Source organism: Accipiter gentilis, chromosome 28 (assembly GCF_929443795.1).
Source record: "Accipiter gentilis chromosome 28, bAccGen1.1, whole genome shotgun sequence".
Classification (NCBI taxonomy): Eukaryota; Metazoa; Chordata; class Aves; order Accipitriformes; family Accipitridae; genus Astur; species Astur gentilis.
In genome coordinates, this window is record NC_064907.1 from 862,836 (window position 1) to 884,385 (window position 21,550).

General features: G+C 44.4%; 2 protein-coding genes across 3 annotated transcripts in view; both read right to left on the bottom strand.

The window, feature by feature from the left end:
• Positions 1 to 21,550, bottom strand: part of POLR1C (RNA polymerase I and III subunit C) — a 141,174-nt gene that overhangs the window by 18,960 nt on the left and 100,664 nt on the right. The window lies entirely within an intron of this gene.
• Positions 807 to 17,461, bottom strand: RSPH9 (radial spoke head component 9). 2 transcript variants are annotated; one of them, XM_049831168.1, is made up of 5 exons: positions 17,193 to 17,461; positions 16,760 to 16,922; positions 16,078 to 16,207; positions 15,363 to 15,509; positions 807 to 1,056 (listed from the first exon to the last, which is right to left on the bottom strand). In XM_049831168.1, exons 1-5 carry the CDS (start codon positions 17,417 to 17,419, stop codon positions 896 to 898), a joined length of 828 nt encoding a protein of 275 aa, XP_049687125.1. In that variant the 5' UTR covers positions 17,420 to 17,461; the 3' UTR covers positions 807 to 895. The 2 variants fall into 2 exon arrangements, with proteins under 2 accessions (XP_049687125.1, XP_049687128.1); XM_049831171.1 differs by lacking the exon at positions 16,078 to 16,207 and having other exon boundaries at positions 16,768 to 16,922.

The window sequence follows — 21,550 nt, forward strand, 5'->3', positions numbered from 1 at the left end:
TGGTTCTTTTTAGCCTTACTTTGTGAAATGGAAGCCGTACATTCAGCCTCTTGAGCTGGCCAGGATCTTTTTGCTTTGGGAGACAGAGCCAAGACTTCATTAACTATACTGAGATAAAATCTCTGGCTGACCATCTCTAATTTACAAAGCTTTGAAACCTACAGCCCTTCAGAAAGGAAAAGATTTTTCTTTCTCCTCCTATGTACAGAAGTTACTATGTGTTCTATCCCAGGTAGCTTGGCTTAGTGAGCTTTACTAATGGAAAAGTCACTGGATTAAACCACTGCCTTGAGATGAACCTGAATGAGCACATTTTGCAAAAGACCAGGTGATGCCCATGGTTAATTTTTTCTACAGTTTAGTGCCAATAACTGGAAAGTCCCCTCTAATTTTGGTGAAACCTAACATCTGAAAAACAAAATAATCTCCTGTCTTTGATATGCCTTTCCAGAGCTCAAGGTTTAGTACAGATCCCTTACAGTATGCATCAGCTTTCTACTCTGACTCCAACTCTGGTTTTGTTTGTCATTCATGGGTGACAGCAGGCATTCATTTATGTTGCCTCCACATTAGTTTTTGTGTAAGCATGGTGTCTTTGTAATCAGACAGATGGCCTAGGTTTGATTTCTGACCTAGGGCTTTACCTGTCATGGAAGAAAATGCCATTTGTTACTATCTAAACTATACAGTGACATATTACAGGGAGTTCAATCTGGAGTTGAGCGAGGATTGCATACAGTGAAGTCCTAGGAAAAGAATCAGGGCCAGAGTCCATGCACAAAAGAATCCGGCTCAAAGTACAGAGGCTTCACACATTTATTAGAACAAACAGTAAACAAAAATCTCCTAAGTATAAAATCTAAACATTCTCGAGTCCTCATCCCAGACAGGGTAGTCACAGCATGAAGGGCAGATCGAAGTTCTTCTCACCAGTGCCAAAGTAGACATAGCCGTATTGCTTGGTCATTGGGACATGGTAGAACATCAGTCCCAGCCACAGCAGGCTCCGCAGCACCACTACAGTGTCTCCCTTCTCTAGCTGGACAGTCCAGGAGCCTGTGTGAGAACACATGCTCTTGAGTCACTGGAAAGGAGAAAGAGGCAGCATTCCTGGAGCAAGCTGTCCCTAAGCTGAGAGAAAGATTGCAGCAGGTTCTGCCTGAGCAGTTAACAGTGCACAAGGCTGCATTGGTGTTTGTGACACCTGAAAAGAGGGAACTCAGGGAGACCAGAAACCTTGATGCTCTTTTTTCTTTTGTCAATTCAGCATTATGTGCTGCCCTCATTTCCAGATGTCTAAGAGTCTAGGTTCACACAGTAGCCTATTCCCATAGCTATGATGGTGATCTCATACACATCACAGGAGGGGACCCCTATAGCTCCAGTCTTGTATACTTGATCCCTAGGAGAGGCTACAGCTATTCTTGGCTGCTTCTGAGTGGGCAGCAGTTACTCTTAACAAGCTCTGCCGCCTACTTGGCCTAGCTAATGGCTATAGAGACCCAAGAGTAGCTATAGCAATCTTGCATATGTATGAAATTTCTTCTTAAAATAAACTTGTAGCATTAGTAGTGGGTAGTGGGAAGAGGAAGGCAGCACTTTCTGTTCCAGGGAAGACTGGTTTCCCTGATGCAGCAACTGGGAAAGAGGAAGAAGTGAAAAGTAGGGTATTTCCTATCTGAGAGAAGTTTACAGAAAAGGTTAATTCTCTTCAGTCTTTCTTGGCTCCACCATTGAAGAGGATGTACGTGGTAGGGGCAAAGGGATTAGTTTCCGCATTAATTTTGCTTTGGCTCTGCAGATGAGGTTCAGAGCCAGTGTGAAAATCCAATTTTTCCTGGATGCAAGGAGCTCTGAGCCACTGAGTATTTGTTTTGCATCTGACATGACAGCCTGGGAACAATGCCTTAGGGGAGGGGGCTGGAGCATCAGCTTGGATTCAATGCTGGAGGTCAAGGAGCTGCCAGGAGAAGAAAATACCAGCTTCAGCACCAAATCAGTAATGCCTAGAGGCTACAATGTATGGAAGAAGGTTCCTCCTGAATCTCCATCTAAAAGCAAAAGCAGCAAGCCCAAGTAAAAAAAAAAGAATGCAGTTGGAGCTGTCAGGCTACTACTGGCCTGGGGTCAAGTGGTCAGCCTGTCTGCACCCAAAGCCAAAATCTGCCAATTCCAGAGTAAGCAGAAAGCCCATAATGTGTTGGGCCAGTTAGACAGTATTCGTCTTTGTAGATAATTTTAGGCTCATCAGTTTATGCTATGACTTATCCTTACTTGTGTCATGGTTAGCCTGGGGAAGGGCTTCTGTGATTGCTGTCAGCTGCCAGTCCTCCCCCTCCCACTAACTTCTTACTCTTGGCCAATTTTAGTCACATCCAACAAAAGGCTGAAAGGCTTTAACACCACAAGTTCCTACAACAGGTCTCCACAGGACATGGCCCAAGGGTTGACTGCAGCTCATGAAGCTATTCATTTGGTCTGCCAGCAGCTGCGAGAAAGCACAGGCCGTTTAGCTTGCCTTGCATTTGATACACAATGCTGGTGTCTGCCTTCTAAGAAGACATCACATTAAAGTTCTAGAACCTATGTACTTATTTTGGTCCTTCTCTTTAAAGGAAGAAATTAGAGGCCATTATCTCAGTATTTATTTTTTTCCATACCTCACCACATTAGTAGCATTTGAGGAAATGGTCCAGAAAATAAAATTAATATTTGAACTCATGAGACATGGAGAAATTTGTTCTCTTTGAAAGATCCAAGACAATTGTCTTCTCTTTCATCACAGTTCAAATCTCACAATCTTCAAACAAGATGCTTTTTCAGGCCCACCTTTCTTGTAGGAGTTTGAAATAATGATGTCATAAATCACTAAAAGTACTTTAATCAGTAGCTAATGAACAGTTGAAATAATAGCTTAAAATGAATAAGCCTTCTTTCCTCCTTCAAGAGAAATTCTGAGAAATGCATTTAATAATACAATATAAAATATTGTTGTTATTATTATTGGATAATTATGAAAATTGAATGCTGCTTTTATCTTTTATCTTTTTTTTTTTTTTAAACTTCCCTGCTATTACAAATGGTTCTAGGAATAATGTCATTGCATAGGTAGCTGTAGGTCTGTATTACTATAAAAATGCAGAAGCAGGATGCTGAGTTCAAAGCCTCTCTAATATTGGCTCAGAATATCCCATGGCAGTCCCTATGCTTGTTGTTGCCCCTGTGTCAGACAACGTGGCTCTTACTGGGAGGCTGCAAAGCTCAGAGCATCAGTCTGTAAGGTACACCAAGGCTCCTAGATAAAAGTTGTCAGGAAAAAAAATTTTAAATTATTATTTTTTGCATTGGAGGGAATACAACTAGAACTAGGAGACAGCAGGTAAAAGCTGGATTTCCTCGAGTTAAATACAGATTTTAACTTGCATCTACATGTGAGCTGTAGCCTGTATTGTCCCTTAATCAGGCAGCAGAGTTAACTTCACTCATCATGCAAAGCTGGCTGAGGTGCAGGGAACCGGAGGTCATTGCTCTCAGGCCAGAGACTTCTAACAGTAACGCTGCTCTGGTGAGGTTTCTATTCTTCAAAATACATTTTTTTTTAAAGACCAAGCTAATTCTTAAGCTGCACCCAGCAAACCTAAGGAAGCCAAGCACTGTCTGTGCTGAAACTAATGCCTGTTGCTGCTCCAGAAGGGAAGGGAGGGAGCTGCTGTGTGGGAGGAAAGAGCATGGGAAAAATAGCCGCTGGATGAAGATCTGGAGCTTCCTATTCCCTCTTTGGATCAGGCTGCAGCCTCCACCCCTCCAAACACAGGCAAGAATTCTGAGGAGTTCCTTACATCTTTCCCAAACAAGAAAGTGCTTTGAAGATCCTGATGCTCACCCAGTGTTAAACCAATGCCTTTTTTATGGCCCTTCAACAGCTGCCAGGACACCAGGACTGAATTTCAAAAGTCAACCTCCTTCTCAGCTTCTTTTTCCTTTCCAGTCGCCAACAGAAGTCCCTGTCTCATCCCCTGTGTCTGTCTCAGCTACGGGCTGAATCTTGTAATTCACAGAGGCAATAGGGTGCATGAGACATTAGCTTTTAAACAAAAGCCTTTTAAGAGGGCTGTCTGCAGAAGAACTTTCCTGCTGTAACTGGTCCACTTTCAGTATGACCTCTCATAACATTGCTGCTTTGGAGGTGATTCAGCAATGCCTCATTTCAGTGCAAGCTTGAGAAGAAACAGCTTTAAGAGCTAGACAGCCTGATAGAGAGGCTCCACATCACAAAAGCTCACAGAGGGTCATAAAAGTGACATTATCAATTCCTCTTCAAAGGAGGAAATATCTCAAGGGAAAAGCAGCTACAACATGGTTGCACCTACCATTAACACAATATGCTGCCACAAAAGCAGGTTATAACATATCTTGCTGCAGTCAGTCCTGAGTGAGAGTGAAGTATGGAGTTACAGGACAAATATTAACACCCAGAGAGGGGCAACGTAACCGTTTCCCTTTGCAAAAGCAGCCACTGCTTGGCTGCGTGACCCCAAGCATTTAGCTCTGAAAAAGCTACGCTACACCCATGGGATTTAGCTTCCATTTCCCTCCAACAGAAAATCCTACACTGGGAAGAGCTTCCTACTTCTAATTTGCTGTTTGTAGGGAACAAAGACAAATTGCAAAGCAGAGCAGCTGCAAGGAAAGGTCACAGTGCTCTGGCTCTCAACAAATTTCGCCACACGGACATTTCACAAACAGCCTACCAGCTGTAAGGACATATCCAAACACTCCTATGTGGGACTAAAACTCCTTCATGCCACTTACTGGCTGCAAACTAAATCATTTGCTTGACACACCACCTGCACCCCATATGTTAACACTGCTGTCAATATTTCCAATTCCCCATATAACTATTTAATAATAATTAAATAAAAACACAGACTGGTTGCAGGTTCAGTACTATTTTAAAAAGACTCCAGAGCCAGGAAAGCACAGCTTACAAGCAGTCAGATGCTGCCAAGCAGATCTTGCATGGTCCTAATGCCTGCCACGTATTTGACACACAAACACAACCATGCCCAAACCTCAAAGTAAAATGATCTTACTTCAGAGGCCTTTTGTCTCCATTATCCTCTCCCATTGGGGATGCCTCCGCAGCACAAATTATTAAGACAGGCCTGGGCCTTCCATTTACACACAAAGTACCTGTTTCCTGCTGACAAGGAAGACTCAGGGTGTTGTTGCAATGGTGTCCCAGATGCACAGTATTCAGGTGCCTCCGAGTACTGGGTGAAATTCAGGCCATACTCAGACATCTGACAATAGTGCTGCTTAATCCAGTTGAAGCAGCCCCTGCCCTCAAACCCTTATTCCCCCCTCATCACTCTTCCATCATAGAGACCAAAAAATTGTTTATTTACCGCTCAGTGAACCAGGTCAGGGAAATGATCTGGCTGAAAAAGTCTAACCAAAAATAGTTATTTTTCCAGCTGGAAACTGGCTGCACAGCCAGCAATGCCAACACAAAAGAAGGGTCAATACACAGACATAAGTGAGCAGCAGAGGATGGGAAGGAATGAAAAAGCTAGCACAGAAGTAATACACATCAAATTACAGCCTCCCCTATAGCCCACTTAGTTTGCCCTTTAGTCCTCAATCCACCTGATAATGAGAATAGACTTAGACTCTTTTTACTTTTGTTGTTAAGAAAAAGATGCAAACTTTGCACAGAAAGCATCCAGAACAAAGATTTGGAATGGGGCTGTGCACTAGAGGAAACAGCAAGATAATATGCATATAAGGAGTATGAAAAACTGGTTAAATCCCTGCTATTTGGATTCTGACAACTACAATACAGATCATTGTATCTTGGGTCTTCTGTAGTAGATTTAGAAATCTCTCAGAATGGCAAAGCACCCTCCTTCCAAAGCACAAGTTTACACTGGGTCTTGTCACACTCAATATTTCTTGTTCAGTTGGTCGCTGTGGAAACGTTTTTGGAGCGTGCCAGGAGTCACGTAGCATCTACCTGGGGAGCCCCTGCATTAATCTGTCACCTTCGTGGGCTTCTGTGAGCCCATTGGTTGGTAGGACGAAAAAGAAGGAGTCTCTTGCCCCTCCCTGCTCTGAATGAAAGACGCTTCCTCTGAATCTTGCTACAGGATTTCAGGCTCAATTCAGCTTCTTTGGGGCTTTTGTCACCAAACAAATGTGATGTCTTTGAAAGAAAGATTAACAGTTTGATGAAAGGATGCAATGGAGAGCTTTGTTCTAGCCTGCTTCCCCCTAGAGCTTTCGGTCACTGTCACTTTCTTACCCACAGGAGAATATCTGTCTGACTCTGAGGAGATTATGGCCACCTTTTAAGATTTTTGCCTCTCCTGATAACAAAGTACTGGCCACTTTGAGGATGTGATAATGATGAACAGGGGCTGGATTAGGGGCAAAGAACCTCACATTGATCTCTGAATTCTGAGAGAACACAAAGCAGTCAATGCTAGGATTCAAAACCCACCAAATGCTTAGAGCACAACCAATTCACTCTCCTGCAGTAGAGGCAAGGCTACAAGCCCTGTCAGTCCCCCAGTTGTACGTCTTACCTCATCATCAAATTAGCAGGACTGGTTAAAAGAGCTTAGGACGAGGAACAGATGGCATGGATTATAAACTGTCAGTGTTTTCAAACTAAACTAGTACAAATTCTGGCCCAAATTACCTGAAGAGTTTACCAGTTCCTGAGAAGACTGTCACACTGAGTGTATCTACGCACCACAGTGTAGTTGTGTTGATTTTCAAGCTAATTCTGAACACTAAAGATGGCTAAGCATCTTCCAATGCCTGGGATAGCCTAGCTATCTCTGCACAGCACAACTGCTGTACAAATATACCCATAGATGAACTGTCCCTTGTCCTTTTCCCTCTACACACAGCTACACACCCCTTCACCATGCAGAATTTCAATCCATATTATATTTGTGTACAGTAAAACAAGACAATGCCCATTGCCTTCCTCCCTGCAAAAGTCCTATGGCCAAAGGGGCAGCAAACAGCAAAGCAAAGCTATATGCGTGGTTGGCACTAATACCAACTGCTGTGCAGGCAGGAGCTGCCACTCCTTATGTGCAGCCCCTTCAGAAACAGATCACTCCAAGCAAAAGCTGACCTCATTATGACTTCAGTGACACACAGACTGCTATAGGCTTTCCCCTGCAAGTAATTTTTCATCATTCCCTAGAGAAAGGGTTAGGCCAAGGCTGACTGATGTGGTGATAAAAATACAACTTCTGGTTATAAGAGGCTTTACCAGCATCTCCCCTCAGTTCAGCAAGAAGTTCATCTCCTTTTCATGTCCAATGAATCAGGAGCTGAAATAGAGACAGGGTGGGCCACAATTTCTTTTACTGAGGAGGAAACAACTCCCTGGAAAGTTGCTAAGACTCTGCTTCTGTCCTCATTCTTTCACTGCAGCAGTCAGGAGGGCAAAGAACTCCACCACAGCTCTCAGTTGATGGGCAGCCCTGCTCCAGTATAAACTCATCCAAGGCCTCTGACTAAACAAGACCCCTGAGGTGATACAGACCTAGGACCCAAAAGCAGTGAATGCACTGCTTTATTACCCATAGACACAAAGCCCAAGGAAAACAGACTCCTTTCCAGAAATCAAGGCAGACCACGGACAGCCAGTCGAAAGCTATAACACTAGCTGGCTCTGGAGTCCTCCTGCTGTGCTGCCACATGAGAGGTTCCAGTCTGATCTTGAACTCCTGAGCAGGCAAGCACCTCAGCTGTAGGAGGGACATCATCTTGTATTGCTCCCAGGCAACCCTCTTGGGTCACTGCAGGAGTGGCCTTAGCAGCTTCTAAAGGCTCCCCAGTCCACACATCACTAGCAAAAATGAAGAGTGTCTCTACTTTTGAAGGATGTAAGAGACATGCTTATGTATTTGTGTATGCATGCCCATGATAGGTAAGGATGCTAAGAAAGCTATTGGAAAGCCCAGTGACCATTCCAGAAATTGCCTAAGCTTGGAAGGGACAGAGTTTCTTCTCCATACTTACAAGTTCAGGAGGTCAGTACAGTATACCACAGTCTGGAAACTCAGGCCATACCTTCTCCTCAATTTGATGCTGCTCTTGGTGCTTTTCTTTCTCACAGTTTTCTGTGGTTTCCTTTTCTGTGCTGACAATGCTGACACCATAGTGCACCCTGCTGGAAGGTAGCAGCTACGGCCATCCTACAACTATTTCTGGGGATGGTTGACCAGTTTTAACAGAGAAAATCAGGTACCAATGCTTTAACTAATAACCCACTGAGCCAGCTATTCGGTTCGATTCCCACATCTGAAAGCTGACTGTTCTGAGACACACTAATCTGTTTTACTCCTGTACCGCTGTGTTATAAAGCTCATTTGTCAAAACCACTTGTAGAAAGGTCAGGTAGCTCCATGGGATGCTATAGCTCAGTTTCATACATTCACTGAGCCAAAGGAACACCTCTCCTAACCAGGAATGAGGATAGCTGTGAGCCACACTAGGTATTTCGGTCTACATTTTGGCTACCTCTTTTTATCCTTGCTAACATGAACCACTACCCTTTCATTCATTATGGGTCTTTTAGTTTGGATTTCCATGAGTCAGCTTGAAAAGCCTTATCCCCATGTGGCTCTTGGCAGGCTAAGAAGTGCTCTCACTCTCAGCTTTCACAGAGCTGGGGAGGTGCTGCTTATTGTTAAGCAATGAAAGGGGAGGGCTCAGGTCACATCTGTGAAATGTTAACGGAGAAGGGAGGCTGGGTGAAAGTAGGTGGCCAGCACAGCATAGCACTTTGCTGGATTTTGCAAGGCCACTGGGGAGATAGGCAGCCATTTGTCTTAGAGACCTGATAACGGGCAACTTGCTCTCTTCTGGCTAGCTGGGGGTTGTAAATACCTCTGCAGACACAGACTCTTCAAATGGCTGGAGACAGAGGCTGATAGGGGATTAATCGCCTGGGGGGGGGGGGGGTGTGTCAAAACAGAGTTAATTAGCTGTGTTAACGCATGGAGATAAAGCAGGTTCATGTCTCCTGGCCTTCTTCCTTCCAGCACCTGGGCTTTTGGGGCAGCCAAGATGGGGCTACCAAAATGGCCCTTGAGAGTGGCCAAAGGAAACTATCTCCCACTTAAAAATGGAACCTCTCCATCTTCAAGGGCCCATTAAGCACCAGCATTTGCTAAACGGATAGAGTGTGCTAATGAAGTTTAGAGGACAGGAGGTTAGTGTTCTAACCCAGGCTATTATTCAGTAAGTTTACAGAAAGGCTAGTGCCCAAAGTATTCAGCCAAGGAAATAGCCACAAATCCCTTTGTCTGTAATGCTGTAAAAGGAATGCTACACTGCACTTTCAGGTGAAGAAACAGAGCTACAGACTGAGTGGCTGTCACTTCCTCCACAGTCAAAATGGTAAAGGAGCTGAAATGATCTTCTGTCTAGGCACTTCTCCTCCTCCTCTAGCTGAATCTTGAAATAGCAAGTAGACAAGACTATGATCCACCCTGCCACTGTATACCCATTTAGAATGATGCTATAAACACCTCTCCCAGCATTACAGAGTCAGCAATTACATCTGAGAGGTCTCAGCTCCCCAGTTTACTCTCCACAATGGACAGAGATAAGTCAGGAATCTCCTCAGTCCTCTTTTGAGCCCTCATGCATCATAGTCCAGGAAGCAAAGCCAGCTGTACTGAGAGTCCTGTGCTTAGAGTCACTGTCTCAGGAACCCATTGTCACCTTTGTGCTACTGTCACTGACAATGAAGAAGCTTGAGCTAAACATCACTCTCCACAGCTGTCGCCAAGTTTACAGCCAGGCATACCAGGAAATCATCTCTGGATTCCTGCATACCACTCCCATTAAACTGAACTCAGTTACGTCTGGGACTAGCAACTTATATTTGCATTTGGCTAAAACATAATTCCCAGGAAGACATCCAGCATGATGCTAAGATACGAAGAGACACGGACTCATCCATTGCACTTGCTAGCTGCTAATCATTTCACTGTTAAAATTTGTACCTTATTTTTCATTTTAGTTTTTCTGGCTATAATTTTCAGCTGCTAGTTCCTGTTATGCCTTTGTCTGGTATACTAAATAGATCTTCAGTACCCAATACTTAAACTCCATGGAGTATTTACACAGTGTAATACAGTCATTCGCATGTTCTTTTCTGTAAAATAAACAGATTGAACTGTTTATGTCTCTCACCAGCCCTTGAATCATTTTGTGGCTCTTTTCTGCAACTCTCCAGCTTTGCAGTGTGCAAATCCACACACTGTGGAATCCAGTTCTGATTCCACTAACAGTATATGCAAAAGTCACCTCCCTGTTCCTATTTGCTATGCCCTTGTTTATACATCTACAGATCGTATTAGCCTTTTTAAGTCTCAGGATCAGACTGGGAGCTGACGTTCAGCAGGTTGTGCCTGGATTTCCTTTCAGAGCCACAGCTTCCAGAAGAGAAGTCTGGCTTCCAGTTCTGCTCTTAGATATGTGACTTTGCAGGTAGCTACATCAAAAATTTTTTTTGAGTATTTTCTTTAAGTAAGTCCAGTTTACTAGATCTCTGTAGCAGTCCGGCCCTTCTCATTACGTCTCTCTACCAATCCTTTACTTGTATTATAAATAAGTTGAAGAATGTCAGTACTGATACTGGTCCCAGCTGAAGCCCCTTCTGAGCCCTTCCAGAAATACACCCATTCAGTGATTTCTGAATCACAACTACTAATCAAGATAAGTTTAGGGGAATATTTCTGCAATGCTGATATTTATTAAAGGTTAGCATCATAGTATGTCACAAGACTCCTGAGAGAATGATTTCAGGAGTAACTTATCTGGCTCTGCCATTTTCATTTTCTGACAAACAGAAAAGGTTGCCTAACTCTACCCTCCCTTAGCAAATAGTCTGAATAGTGTCTGAAATATTATTTTATTGTCTTAATTTGATGTGAGTCCATATTCTTTCCAAAAACAAACCAGAAAAAAATTATTGAGCATTTCTGCCCTTCCACATTCTTACCAGCCTTTTTACTGTCACCATTTAGTGACAGTTTCCAGTACCATTACTATGCTTTCTTTTCCTCTCAATATACTTGAAAAAATCCTCCTTACAGTTGTCACGGATTACTCCAGGTTATCCTGGCTTCCTTTGTCATTTTCTACTCATTATCAACACCAATTTATACGGATCATTAATTGTTCCCAACTTTCTGCATTTCCTTTTATATTGCTTTTTTTTTTTTAATTCTAATTCCTACTTTTACTCCATCAGTGAACTCTGGTAGGCTTTCAGCCAAAAGCAGCCATTTCTTGACTGGGATTCATGACTTTTGATTAAATTCTTTTCATAGAAATGCTATTTCCACTCATGTCTTTTCCTATCCACATTTTTTCTTTCCCTTTGCCTCTGACATACCTCCCCTCCTGCATCAGTTTTTAACAGTGCCCCGTTGGTGTCCCTTATCTCCATGTCAAAATGATCTGAGTCAGGAATCTGTAACAAACCTTCAGAGTCAAGCTACTGCTTTTCTGAACTGTAGTTTGAAAGTGTCAAAGAACTGAATTCTCCATCTCCTGTTTTGCTTCCTCCCAGGCTTTCCATTCTACGCTAGTACCTTAGGCTTTCTACCATCCCCTTCCTTTATCTTTGCAGAATGTAGCATTGCCTGACCATGGTCACAGGAAAATCAGCCTTCCCCCCTCCATTTTCACCTTCCCCATCATGCTAATGCCTGACAAGTGACTGTTATTTCATATCTACACACCATTAGGTCATCAAGTGAAAATGCTGTAGGCATGCTAGGAATTATTGCTATTTGTTTTGCCATTCCATTATCTACAAGCACATGTAAAACTGCCACAACTCTAGTTCCTGAAATGCTAACACCCAGGGTGCCAAACTCCATGCAGCAGAAAGGACCATACAGGCAATCTGCCAGCAGCTGAAAGGCTACATCTAATTGTGCATAAAGTTGAGCAGATTGCCTGCTTAGACTAGAGCAAACAAGCTTATCTTTAATGCAGACATATGGCCAGCAAAACCTACAGATCCCAGCATGCAACATTCTGGCCAGCTGGCCACTTGGATCAGAATGAAGCATTACATGATCTGATACTGTGGTGACATAAGATCAGTATCACAACCTCTCCATGTTCAAAAATTATGAGTCAGGCCACTCAAATTCATGAGTTTTGCTCAGAGAGCTGGAGATTTTAAAGGGAATAAACCAACTGAATTTGTTTTTGAGACAGGGTTCACATTCTCCCACTTCTCTCTACAATCATTTTAAAAATGTATTTTTTTAATAAAAGCTAAGTCACAGTCACTTGTCTCTGGGAGCTGAGACACCAAGAAAAAACAGACAGACTCACAGTATGATTATGGGAGGAGGAGCAACATATTCTGAACCCTTAAAGTGTAAGATAACCTGATAGACACACAGACAGAATCTGGAACCTGCAGTCACCACAGATATCACTGGTAAAGATAAGGGTGGCACACAGTTTTGTTACAAAACTCCAGGTTTTCCAATCTTGCACTAAACTCTCTGCTTTTACCATTGTTTCCTTTATTCAACCCGGTTTTAACTTCCTTTCTTCCCACCTCTCAGCTGTCATATAAAATGTTCTCTCTGCCTCCAACTTTCCATTCTGTAAGATACCTCTGCTCTCCTATAATGGCACACCATACATTTTGTGACAGTTACGCCCTTGACAGCCATCACAGATGCTCAGTCTCCCAATTCATAAAGAAAACTATTCCAACAGAGTTGTTACTTTTAGACACATTAAAATCACCCCTTAATCTCTCAGTCCTGTTCTTTATGTCTTTTTAGATGATAAGGGAATTCTAGCCCATACAGGCTGGGAGCATCACTCAGATGTCACTCATCCCTGGTCCACTTTTTGTGTATTTGTTGAGGGCATAGAAAATTCTGGCTCCAGTCACAATTCTAGATGCAATAGATTTGGGAATTCCTACTTCTGCTCTGACAATAACGGTTCAAGAAAGAATCTAACGAGGACAAGCTTCAGGTTAAAAATGAGGGGATTTGCCAGAGCTATGAACATGTCAGGAAATAGAAAACGCACTGTCTGGTCTGGTCAGGACCAACATGCACCAGCAGAGCTGAAGGAAGGTAAACCAAGAACTGCAGTTTCAGCGCCTTGCAACCAGGAGCAAGTGACTTTGGCAGAGCCTTGCTCATAAAATCAGTGCAAAGCCTGAGTCTGCCCTCTGGTGGTTTTTTTTCTCCCCACATTTCCACAAGCAACCAGTACTTTAGGCAACCTGAATGCTTGTTAAAGGGTGGTGGGTTGATCTTTCTTTAATGTCAGAGCTCCTATCTGAATGTGATAGAGTGCAATTAGAGAGGCTATATGCCTTGCTGATCCTATAACCAGTTCCTCACTTACTTCCTTCGCCTGACAAGCTCATTCCATCAGTCCCCAGGTTTAGTCCAAAAAAGAGCAGGACAATACAGCCAGAGCTGCACAGGCACCATGATGAATCTTCTCCCATTAAGAAGCACTCAGCTGCACTTGAGCTCAGGTAGTCTTTGAGAGGTAACTTTTTTTGAGGAGACTAAGATCAGCACTAACAGTAGCAACCTCCCAGGAAGGGGGCAAAGGTTCACCCTTACACAGACCTCAGGTTGCCACAGGAAGACAAACATAAGAGTGGCATAGCTGAGCCCCACTTTCTATCTGCCACTGGGTAAAATACAGCTACGAGTCAGATTTGATTTAAAGACTTCAACAAAACCACCATCTTCTTGCCTAACACACAGCACGACCTGCCAGTTGCCTGGTCCCTTGAACTAGACGTGAAACACTGCAGAATATCTGTAATCTTTCAAAGGTGCAATTCTCCATCACAGCTGAAGGTGGCTAAAACCAGCTTTGTAATGCAAATTAGCCTTCAAGCTCTTAGCCCTTGGTGCCTGTTTTCTAATGGAAACATAGAAAGCACCACAGATTCATCTCTTGCTGCAGTGGCCATGTGGTTTCAGGCCTCACAAAATTAAAGTCTCCCTACCACAAACCCAACGGAAAAAAAAAAAGCAGGGGGGGGGACGGGGGGACGGGGACGGGACACAACGACACGACAGAACCACAAACAGTAGCCCTACCATACAAAACTGCAGCTAAAATTTTCTTAGGAGGTATCTAGGACCTAACCGCAATTTGCAATACTCCTTTTTGAGTCAAAAGGGCCAACTCAATGAGCCCATCTATGTAAAAACATGCAGTGTCTCCAGATTACACCTCTGGAAAATAACTGCAGCAAGGACATTCCCAGTAAGTTGAACAATGGTTTAGATTTCAGCATTGTTTATACTCTGAACAGTCAAAAATGTTCAGAATTCAGGCAGAAGCTCACTAGATTCATACTCAGGGGTTTTTTTGCCAAAGGAAAGATTGGGGGGATATATATATATGAGACAAGGTCTGAAAAGCTATTTACAACACTGTCAATTCACTGGCCTTCCAGCCAATTCCATTTGGCACAGGTCACCTACTATCCTATCCTGCTACTCCAGAATAGGAATAAAATAGCAAACCTAAGTTCTGATTGTGTCCCAAGAATCTTTCTAGACAGAAGGATGTGAAAACACTTGGCCCAATCTGAAAAATGCAGAAAATCAGCAAAAAGCAGTTAGAAACAAGTAACAAGTCACTCCCATCTCTTTAGAGAAATATCCTGCCAGAGGAATCCCTGGAAGAGGCTTTAAATATATTTAACATTTGTCCAGCAGAACAGTAGAGATGTGAACTGAAGATACATTCCAGTATGCACATCTTCCTTTCTCCTTCCACAGTGTGTAATCCCACTAGAGTATAGATTATTCTACACTACAGCATTTCTAACACAGTTTATCAAAGGAACGTTTGAATTCAGCCTCTCAGAGATATCAGCTTAGTGTTAATGAAAACCCATTTAGATAAAGAGGAGCAATACTGGGAGGGACAAGAGGTGTGAAATACTTCAAACCACATAAATTCCCTATATCAACATCAGCTGTCACAGGCTTTACAGAAGTCAGGAGGGAATATGGCACTCAGACAGAGGGGGTAACTGCTGGTATGATCAGAAGACCTGTTGTGAGGATGTCACAGCCCTGGTACACTTACATCTTACCATTGTGAACATTTATAATCACTTAAAAAAAGGAATTAAGTACAATATTTAGTAAAGGATAAAGTTCTTTTACAGATTCACAGTAGCTTCTCGCAAGCATACCAACTCCATAGTAACCCACACCTTGTCATCTCAGCATTTCCCAGGCTACTCAGACTGCCTTTCCTCTCATTGCATATCTTGATGCTGCTACCTTTACCTTGTGGGATATCATGCTCCAGAGAATCTAGAAAGTCAGTGGATGGGTCCAGGTCAGCCTTTTCCAGCAGGGTTTTATTCTTCAGGTTAAAAGGCTTGGTAAAATGGAAATAGGAACTTAACTTTTTTGCTTCCGTCAATGAAAGACCTGCAAACAGCCATTGGTGAACATTAATACAGTGAGCTGGGCTAACATACATTATACCATCAAATGTCATACTGTTTCTCTAACGCACACAGCATAGGACAGAATCACAATCTTTCTCCAGTGGACTCCACAGAAGACCAAAGACTTGCCAGAAACGCATCTGCCAAATGCCAGAAACTCCCCGATGCTGTGGACTGCAGACCATGCTAACTGCAGTCCCAGATAAGCAACGGGCATGAGCTGAGATCAACTCTCTGTGCCCATTTGGTTACATCCTATCTCTAGATGGAGAATTCAGTGCAGCTATAATTGCTAAACACTGACACAAACTATACACAGACAAATGAAACTACAGGTTTAATGACTCAAAGCCATTACTGACTCTCCTCCCACCTTCCAGAGTTGAATCATACACCTGAACATTAGTGGCATTGGATTCTCTCCTCCCTGTTCATCTTACCCAAGGGAAAAATAAACCTGAAATCAAAACAACTAGAGAAAGTAATCTTAATTTACAGCCTTTATGATTAAAGTACAGTTGATCCTGATAAAGACAATGAGAATTTACCTTCAAAGTTTCTGTTTTCATGCACAGACCCAAGAGGAGTCTTCAAAAATGCCCCCCGGGGGATGATACCAACTGCTCTGTCTATCTGTTCTATCGTAGCTACAAGGCGGGCCTCCTCCTTGATCGTGGGCTTTAACAAAACATAGGTAAATTTTAAAGGCAAGGCTTTCCTTGTTGTCATTTCTGAAAATAAACTCAAGGTGACAACAGAAACCACAACAGATTCATCAGCTTGGAGACTGATGGCACCAAGAGGAGGACCATGAGTCGGACATTCTTCTGATAAAAAGAGAAGCAGCAGCAGTCTAGATTCACCAGAGAATTAACTGTCCCCTGCTTCATCCATCCTTTCCTCCCCCTCAATTAAGCTACTTATGACTTGTCTATGCAGTTATAAAGAATGGTACCTGCAGTTCCTATGTAAAGCTTCAGGCACTGCAGTGAGGATTTGTCCCAATTGTGCATAACAAAACATAAAGGAGGAAGAATATTTCTGAGCTGTGTCTAACTCCAGAAATAACTGAAGTAAGAGTTCAATCAAGAAGCTGTTGCTACACAATGACAGTGACCTGAGTGCAGGCTCAGGCTGCTTATTACAAACACAGAGGAGGATCCACCACCTGTCTAGTGTGAGGGGTATAACTGTAGCAAAGAGAGTTCAAAAGTGTTTGGCTGCATTTACCTCCTTACCATCTTCAAACAATCTTTCAGCATCTTCTGCATTTATCTCAATGTGCTCATACTCAAAAGAAGGATCCCCCTGGAAACGGCCCTTCAGCTGCTCAGCCTGTGCAACCATCTCCTCAGTCGCTGGTGGCAGGAAGCTCCACTCCACGCAGTTCAAGCTGCCAGCGACAAGCACAACACAGGCCCGAGCCAGCTGAAGAACAGGGCTCGATGCAGCCTTGCCACACCGCTCAGGGCACAGCGAGGCTCCCTCCAGCAGAGCTGAGCTGAACTGAGCTGACCCCCCGGGCTCCCCAGTCCCCCTTCTTCTCCCCCCCAGCCCTCAAACTAGCCTCCCGAGGCCGTTTAGGCCTCCCCGGCCCCACCTCCCCGGAGAGGTGCTCGTCCCCTGCACGGAGCTGCGGTGAGGCCCGGCCCAGCCTCCGCACCTGTAGAGGCGGCTGCGGGGTGCGGCGCGGTCGGGGCCTAGTCCCTCGGCGATGTAGTAGGCGCCGCGCACGCCCTGGATGCAGCCCCAGAACCAGACCCGCTCGAAGCGGTAATCGCGCTGGAGGAGCAGCAGCGAGGCCCCCAGTACAGCCCGCTTCTCCGGGCTCAGCCCCGCGCCGCCGCCGGCCGCCAACTCCAGCGCGGCGGGCAGTGACACCGCCTCCATGGCGGCTCCGCGTCGCCGTCGCCAGGCAACCGTCCCGCCGTTGCCGCGCCGGTGGGGTCAAAGGTGACGGCATGCTTCCGCTGGAGGGAACGGCCCAAAACGTCAATCACAGTCACCGCCCTGACAGCGGCCTGGAGGAGACGGCGCCGACCGGTCCCGCCTCTCCGCTGCTATGGAAACGGCCCTGCTGGGCGGTCGGTGCCGGGTGTCCAGCCCGGGAGGGCGGCCGGTTGGGGCCCAGGGCCCAGCCGGGCAGGCCCCGGGGGTGAGGCGGGAGGGGAGCCGGGGGGGCCTCACGGCAGCTTCGGTAGCTCAGCTGCTGAAGAGACACAGGGCGACGGCACCTCCCGTGTGGTTCAACCGCTCCCTCGGCCCGGACCTTCCCTCCGCGGGGAGCTGGGGAGAGCAGGGTAGTCACTGCCAGGAGGTTGTGCGCCGTTTGTGGGTCAGCTGCGGGCTTCCTCTAGAACAAGGAAGGGGAAAGCAGGGCCTTGGAGAGCCTGCAGGCGGCTGCCTGCACAGGCAGATGTGGCTGTGTCAGTCCTGTGTAAAGCTAATGCTGTCCTGAGACCCAGAGACACTGACAAGCAGGAACCCATTAATACAACTAGGGGTGGCAGACCTGTTTAGGTGTCCCTCAATTTCAAAGAGGCCCAAAGCCAAGGGTAAGTCCAAAAAGCAGGAGGGCATACAATTTCATTGCAGCTGAGCTGGGATACCACAAAGGGCTCTGTTTTCTCCATTTCTTACATGACCAGCAGCAAAAAAAAAACCCTTCTGAATCTCACTGCTTTACAGTACCATTTTTACAGATCTAATCTAGCTCACGTACATCTATAAATAAATGCCTTACTTATAAATGATAGCATTTGGATCACTCCTGCGGGGGCTCATTTTTCTGAATCACATACAGTCTGACATCCATGAAACAGCTCCTGCCCTAAAAATCTTGCGATCTGGCTTACTACAAAATGCAGTAAGTAATGAGATTGTGCAGCTGCTTAGACAAATAGAATTTCTGTTTGACATCTTTAGGAAGTTTAAGTTTTTATATGTGTGCATTATATAAATGTATGTGTGTGCACTTACATTTCAATCCATTGTCATGTCATAAGTTCTTGGATTTCTTTTTCATCCATTCCTGTTCACTTCTAAGGAAAACACTGATCCTGGGACTGCTGCTTGTAACAGCCGTCACCTGCTTCTCTGTTAAGCGAGATGGTTAATGAGCTGTACAGCACACAATCTGACCCATTAGTTTTACTTACACCACACAAAAAGTGACTCAGAATCCTGAAGGTTAACCGCCTCTGATGTGAATCATGCAGAACATGTAGGAATGACCACAAAATTTTTGTCCACACTGTCACCTACCCCTGTGCCATAGCCTGATTTTCTTTATGGGAATAGGAATTTTCAGGCTTTGTAAATTCATTTAATCACCAATATCTCTAGAGCCATGTGTTAGTATTTTATGTTATGGCTGTTTTCTGGCCAGTAAACAGTAGAACTGCAAGCCAAACTCATTATATATGAGTCAGAGAGGCAACCTGAGACCATAATGAATATCTCCCACTGTCAACCACAGCTGGATTCAAACCAGATGCTAACAGCTGAGAGGCTCTTTAGTTTGTTATGGATCTTCCAAGCCACCCAAGTCTCCAGTCTTTGCCTGTCTTGATTGAAGATTATCAAAAAGGAAATCTATAGCTTAAGGAAATTCTTCCTGGTTCAGTAAAGTCTGGTGAGTAACTGTACTCTGCCTTGCTTTGTCTTGACCCCAATTATTAAACACTGATAAGGATCGGGAAGTAAGTGGTTGTATTATTTAACAAATGAAAGGTCAAAAGCGCTGCTATTCAGCAAGGTCAAAGGTTAACATCACTGTTATTAAACAGTTTGAAAGCAGTTTCTCCCATCCATTGCCATCCCAGGCTCAAACGAGGAGCTGCTCAGCAGTCAGGCAGCCAGGAGGGAAGAGAGGCACCAGGCATCATTCAGCCGGCTGCTGGCTGGGTTGCTTTTCTTAGAGACCTGCGCCAGGGAAGGAAGGTGCCGTGCTCCAGCAACACACAGCAGCTGCCATCGGAGGACTGAGCTGTCCTGCCTTTGCACAGAACATGCACATACCTGTGTGCGGAACAGCTTCAGCTCCTCCCAGCTCCACCCCCTTAGAGCTGGCATCCTTTTGGGTGAGAAATCAAACTGTTTTCCTTCCACTCATCTTGGACAAGGTACTGGTGCTCACAGAACTATTTGCAGCATCAAACATCTTGAAATACATGTCAGTTACTACTGAGTGCACAGTGGCTCCTGTACTCTTGCACTGCTTTATAAAATATTTGAAAATGCTTTTAGTGACATAGTAGGAAATTAGCTCATCTTCATGTTCTTTAGTATACCTCATATCAAGAGAAAGAAAAATAGTTATTAATCAATGTCACTATTTCTGCTGGTACAGATTAAGAAGGCTGCCCTCAAAATACTCTTGCAGGACAACTGTTGTACTGTCCTGGGCATCCATTAGGCTGACACTGTTCACAAATTCTACTGCTATCCATCATTCAAGTCACTGCTTCATGTGGTAGGGACAATCTGCAGTTGGTTCTTGTCGTGGTTTAACCCCAGCCAGCAACTAAGTACCACGCAGCCGCTCACTCACTTCCCCCATCCAGTGGGATGGGGGAGGAAATCGGGGAAAAAAAGTAAGACTCCTGGGTTGAGATAAGAACGGTTTAATAGAACAGAAGAGAAGAAACTAATAATGATAATGATAACACTAATAAAATGACAACAGTAGTAATAAAAGGATTGGAATGTACAAATGATGCACAGGGCAATAGCTCGCCGACCGACACCCCACCAGTCCCCGAGTGGCAATTCCTTGCCCCCCCCACTTCCCAGTTCCTAAACTAGATGGGACGTCACACGGTATGGAATACACCATTGGCCAGTTTGGGTCAAGGTGCCTTGGTTGTGTCCTGTGCCAACTCCTTGTGCCCTGGCTGGGCATGAGAAGCTGAAAAATCCTTGACTATAGTCTAAACAATACTGAGCAACAACTGAAAACATCAGCGTTATCAACATTCTTCGCATGCTGAACTCAAAACATAGCACTGTACCAGCTACTAGGAAGACAGCTCTATCCCAGCTGAAACCAGGACAGTTCTGATGCAGCAAAAAATAGATAGGGGTTATTCCTCTCAGGTGTGTTGAATATAAAGTTATTCTTCCCAGGTGTGCTGAATATAAAGTCTGATTTTCCTCCCAATTATCTCAAAAGTTCAGACTGTCTCTGACTTCAGAAACATTGTGGTTTTGAATCGTTTTCCTGCATGTAAGTCATTACTGTATAAGGTAAATAGGATAGTAAAAGATAGTAAACAAGAAAGGAAAGTACAGTTTTTTCTCAATAGTTCTCAATAAGGAAGGCATGATAGATGGCTGCTTGACGGAAGGGGAGGACACTGTGGATGACAAACAGTTGAACACATTTCAAGCACTGCAAAACGAAGCCTTGAGCAATGCTGAGCTTAAAGTAAGGAACTGGAGCCAAGTAACAGTTTAATAGCAACAGAGGGGACAAGGGATGTTCCTATCTGGTATAACAGACACTTTCCTCTGTTTCATAGATTGTACTAAATATGGCAAAACTCTGGGAATACTTTGACTGCAAACTGTTCAAAGGAAAAGTATTGTGGGTTTTTTGGCTTGTGTGTGACCAATGCCATTTTCTCCATTAGTGAGACATGAACTAGCTGTGTGCAGTCACCAGGAGACTCAGAGAGGAAGGGATGAAGGTGCAATGTGTGTCACAGGCTGGGCTCCTCCACATCTGGAATCCCTGCAGTAGCATTCTTAGTAACAAGTCAGCAAGAAATCAGGCTAGTAGGTCAGGATGGGAACAGCTGTGCTGAGATAAAGAGGAAATCTGCAGGATGACTGACAAGCCTTCCCTGGAGATTCTCTTTTGTGTAATCCTGGGCAGGCAATATTCCCCAAAAAGTAGTTATCCTGCCCTACTCAGAAAAAGACAGGCACAAGAGCCAAAGAGCTTTGTTTTGTGACATGAAGTTTTCTACATCTTTGAGGTACATCTCATGCTTTTCATCACTCTCCTAATAGCATCTA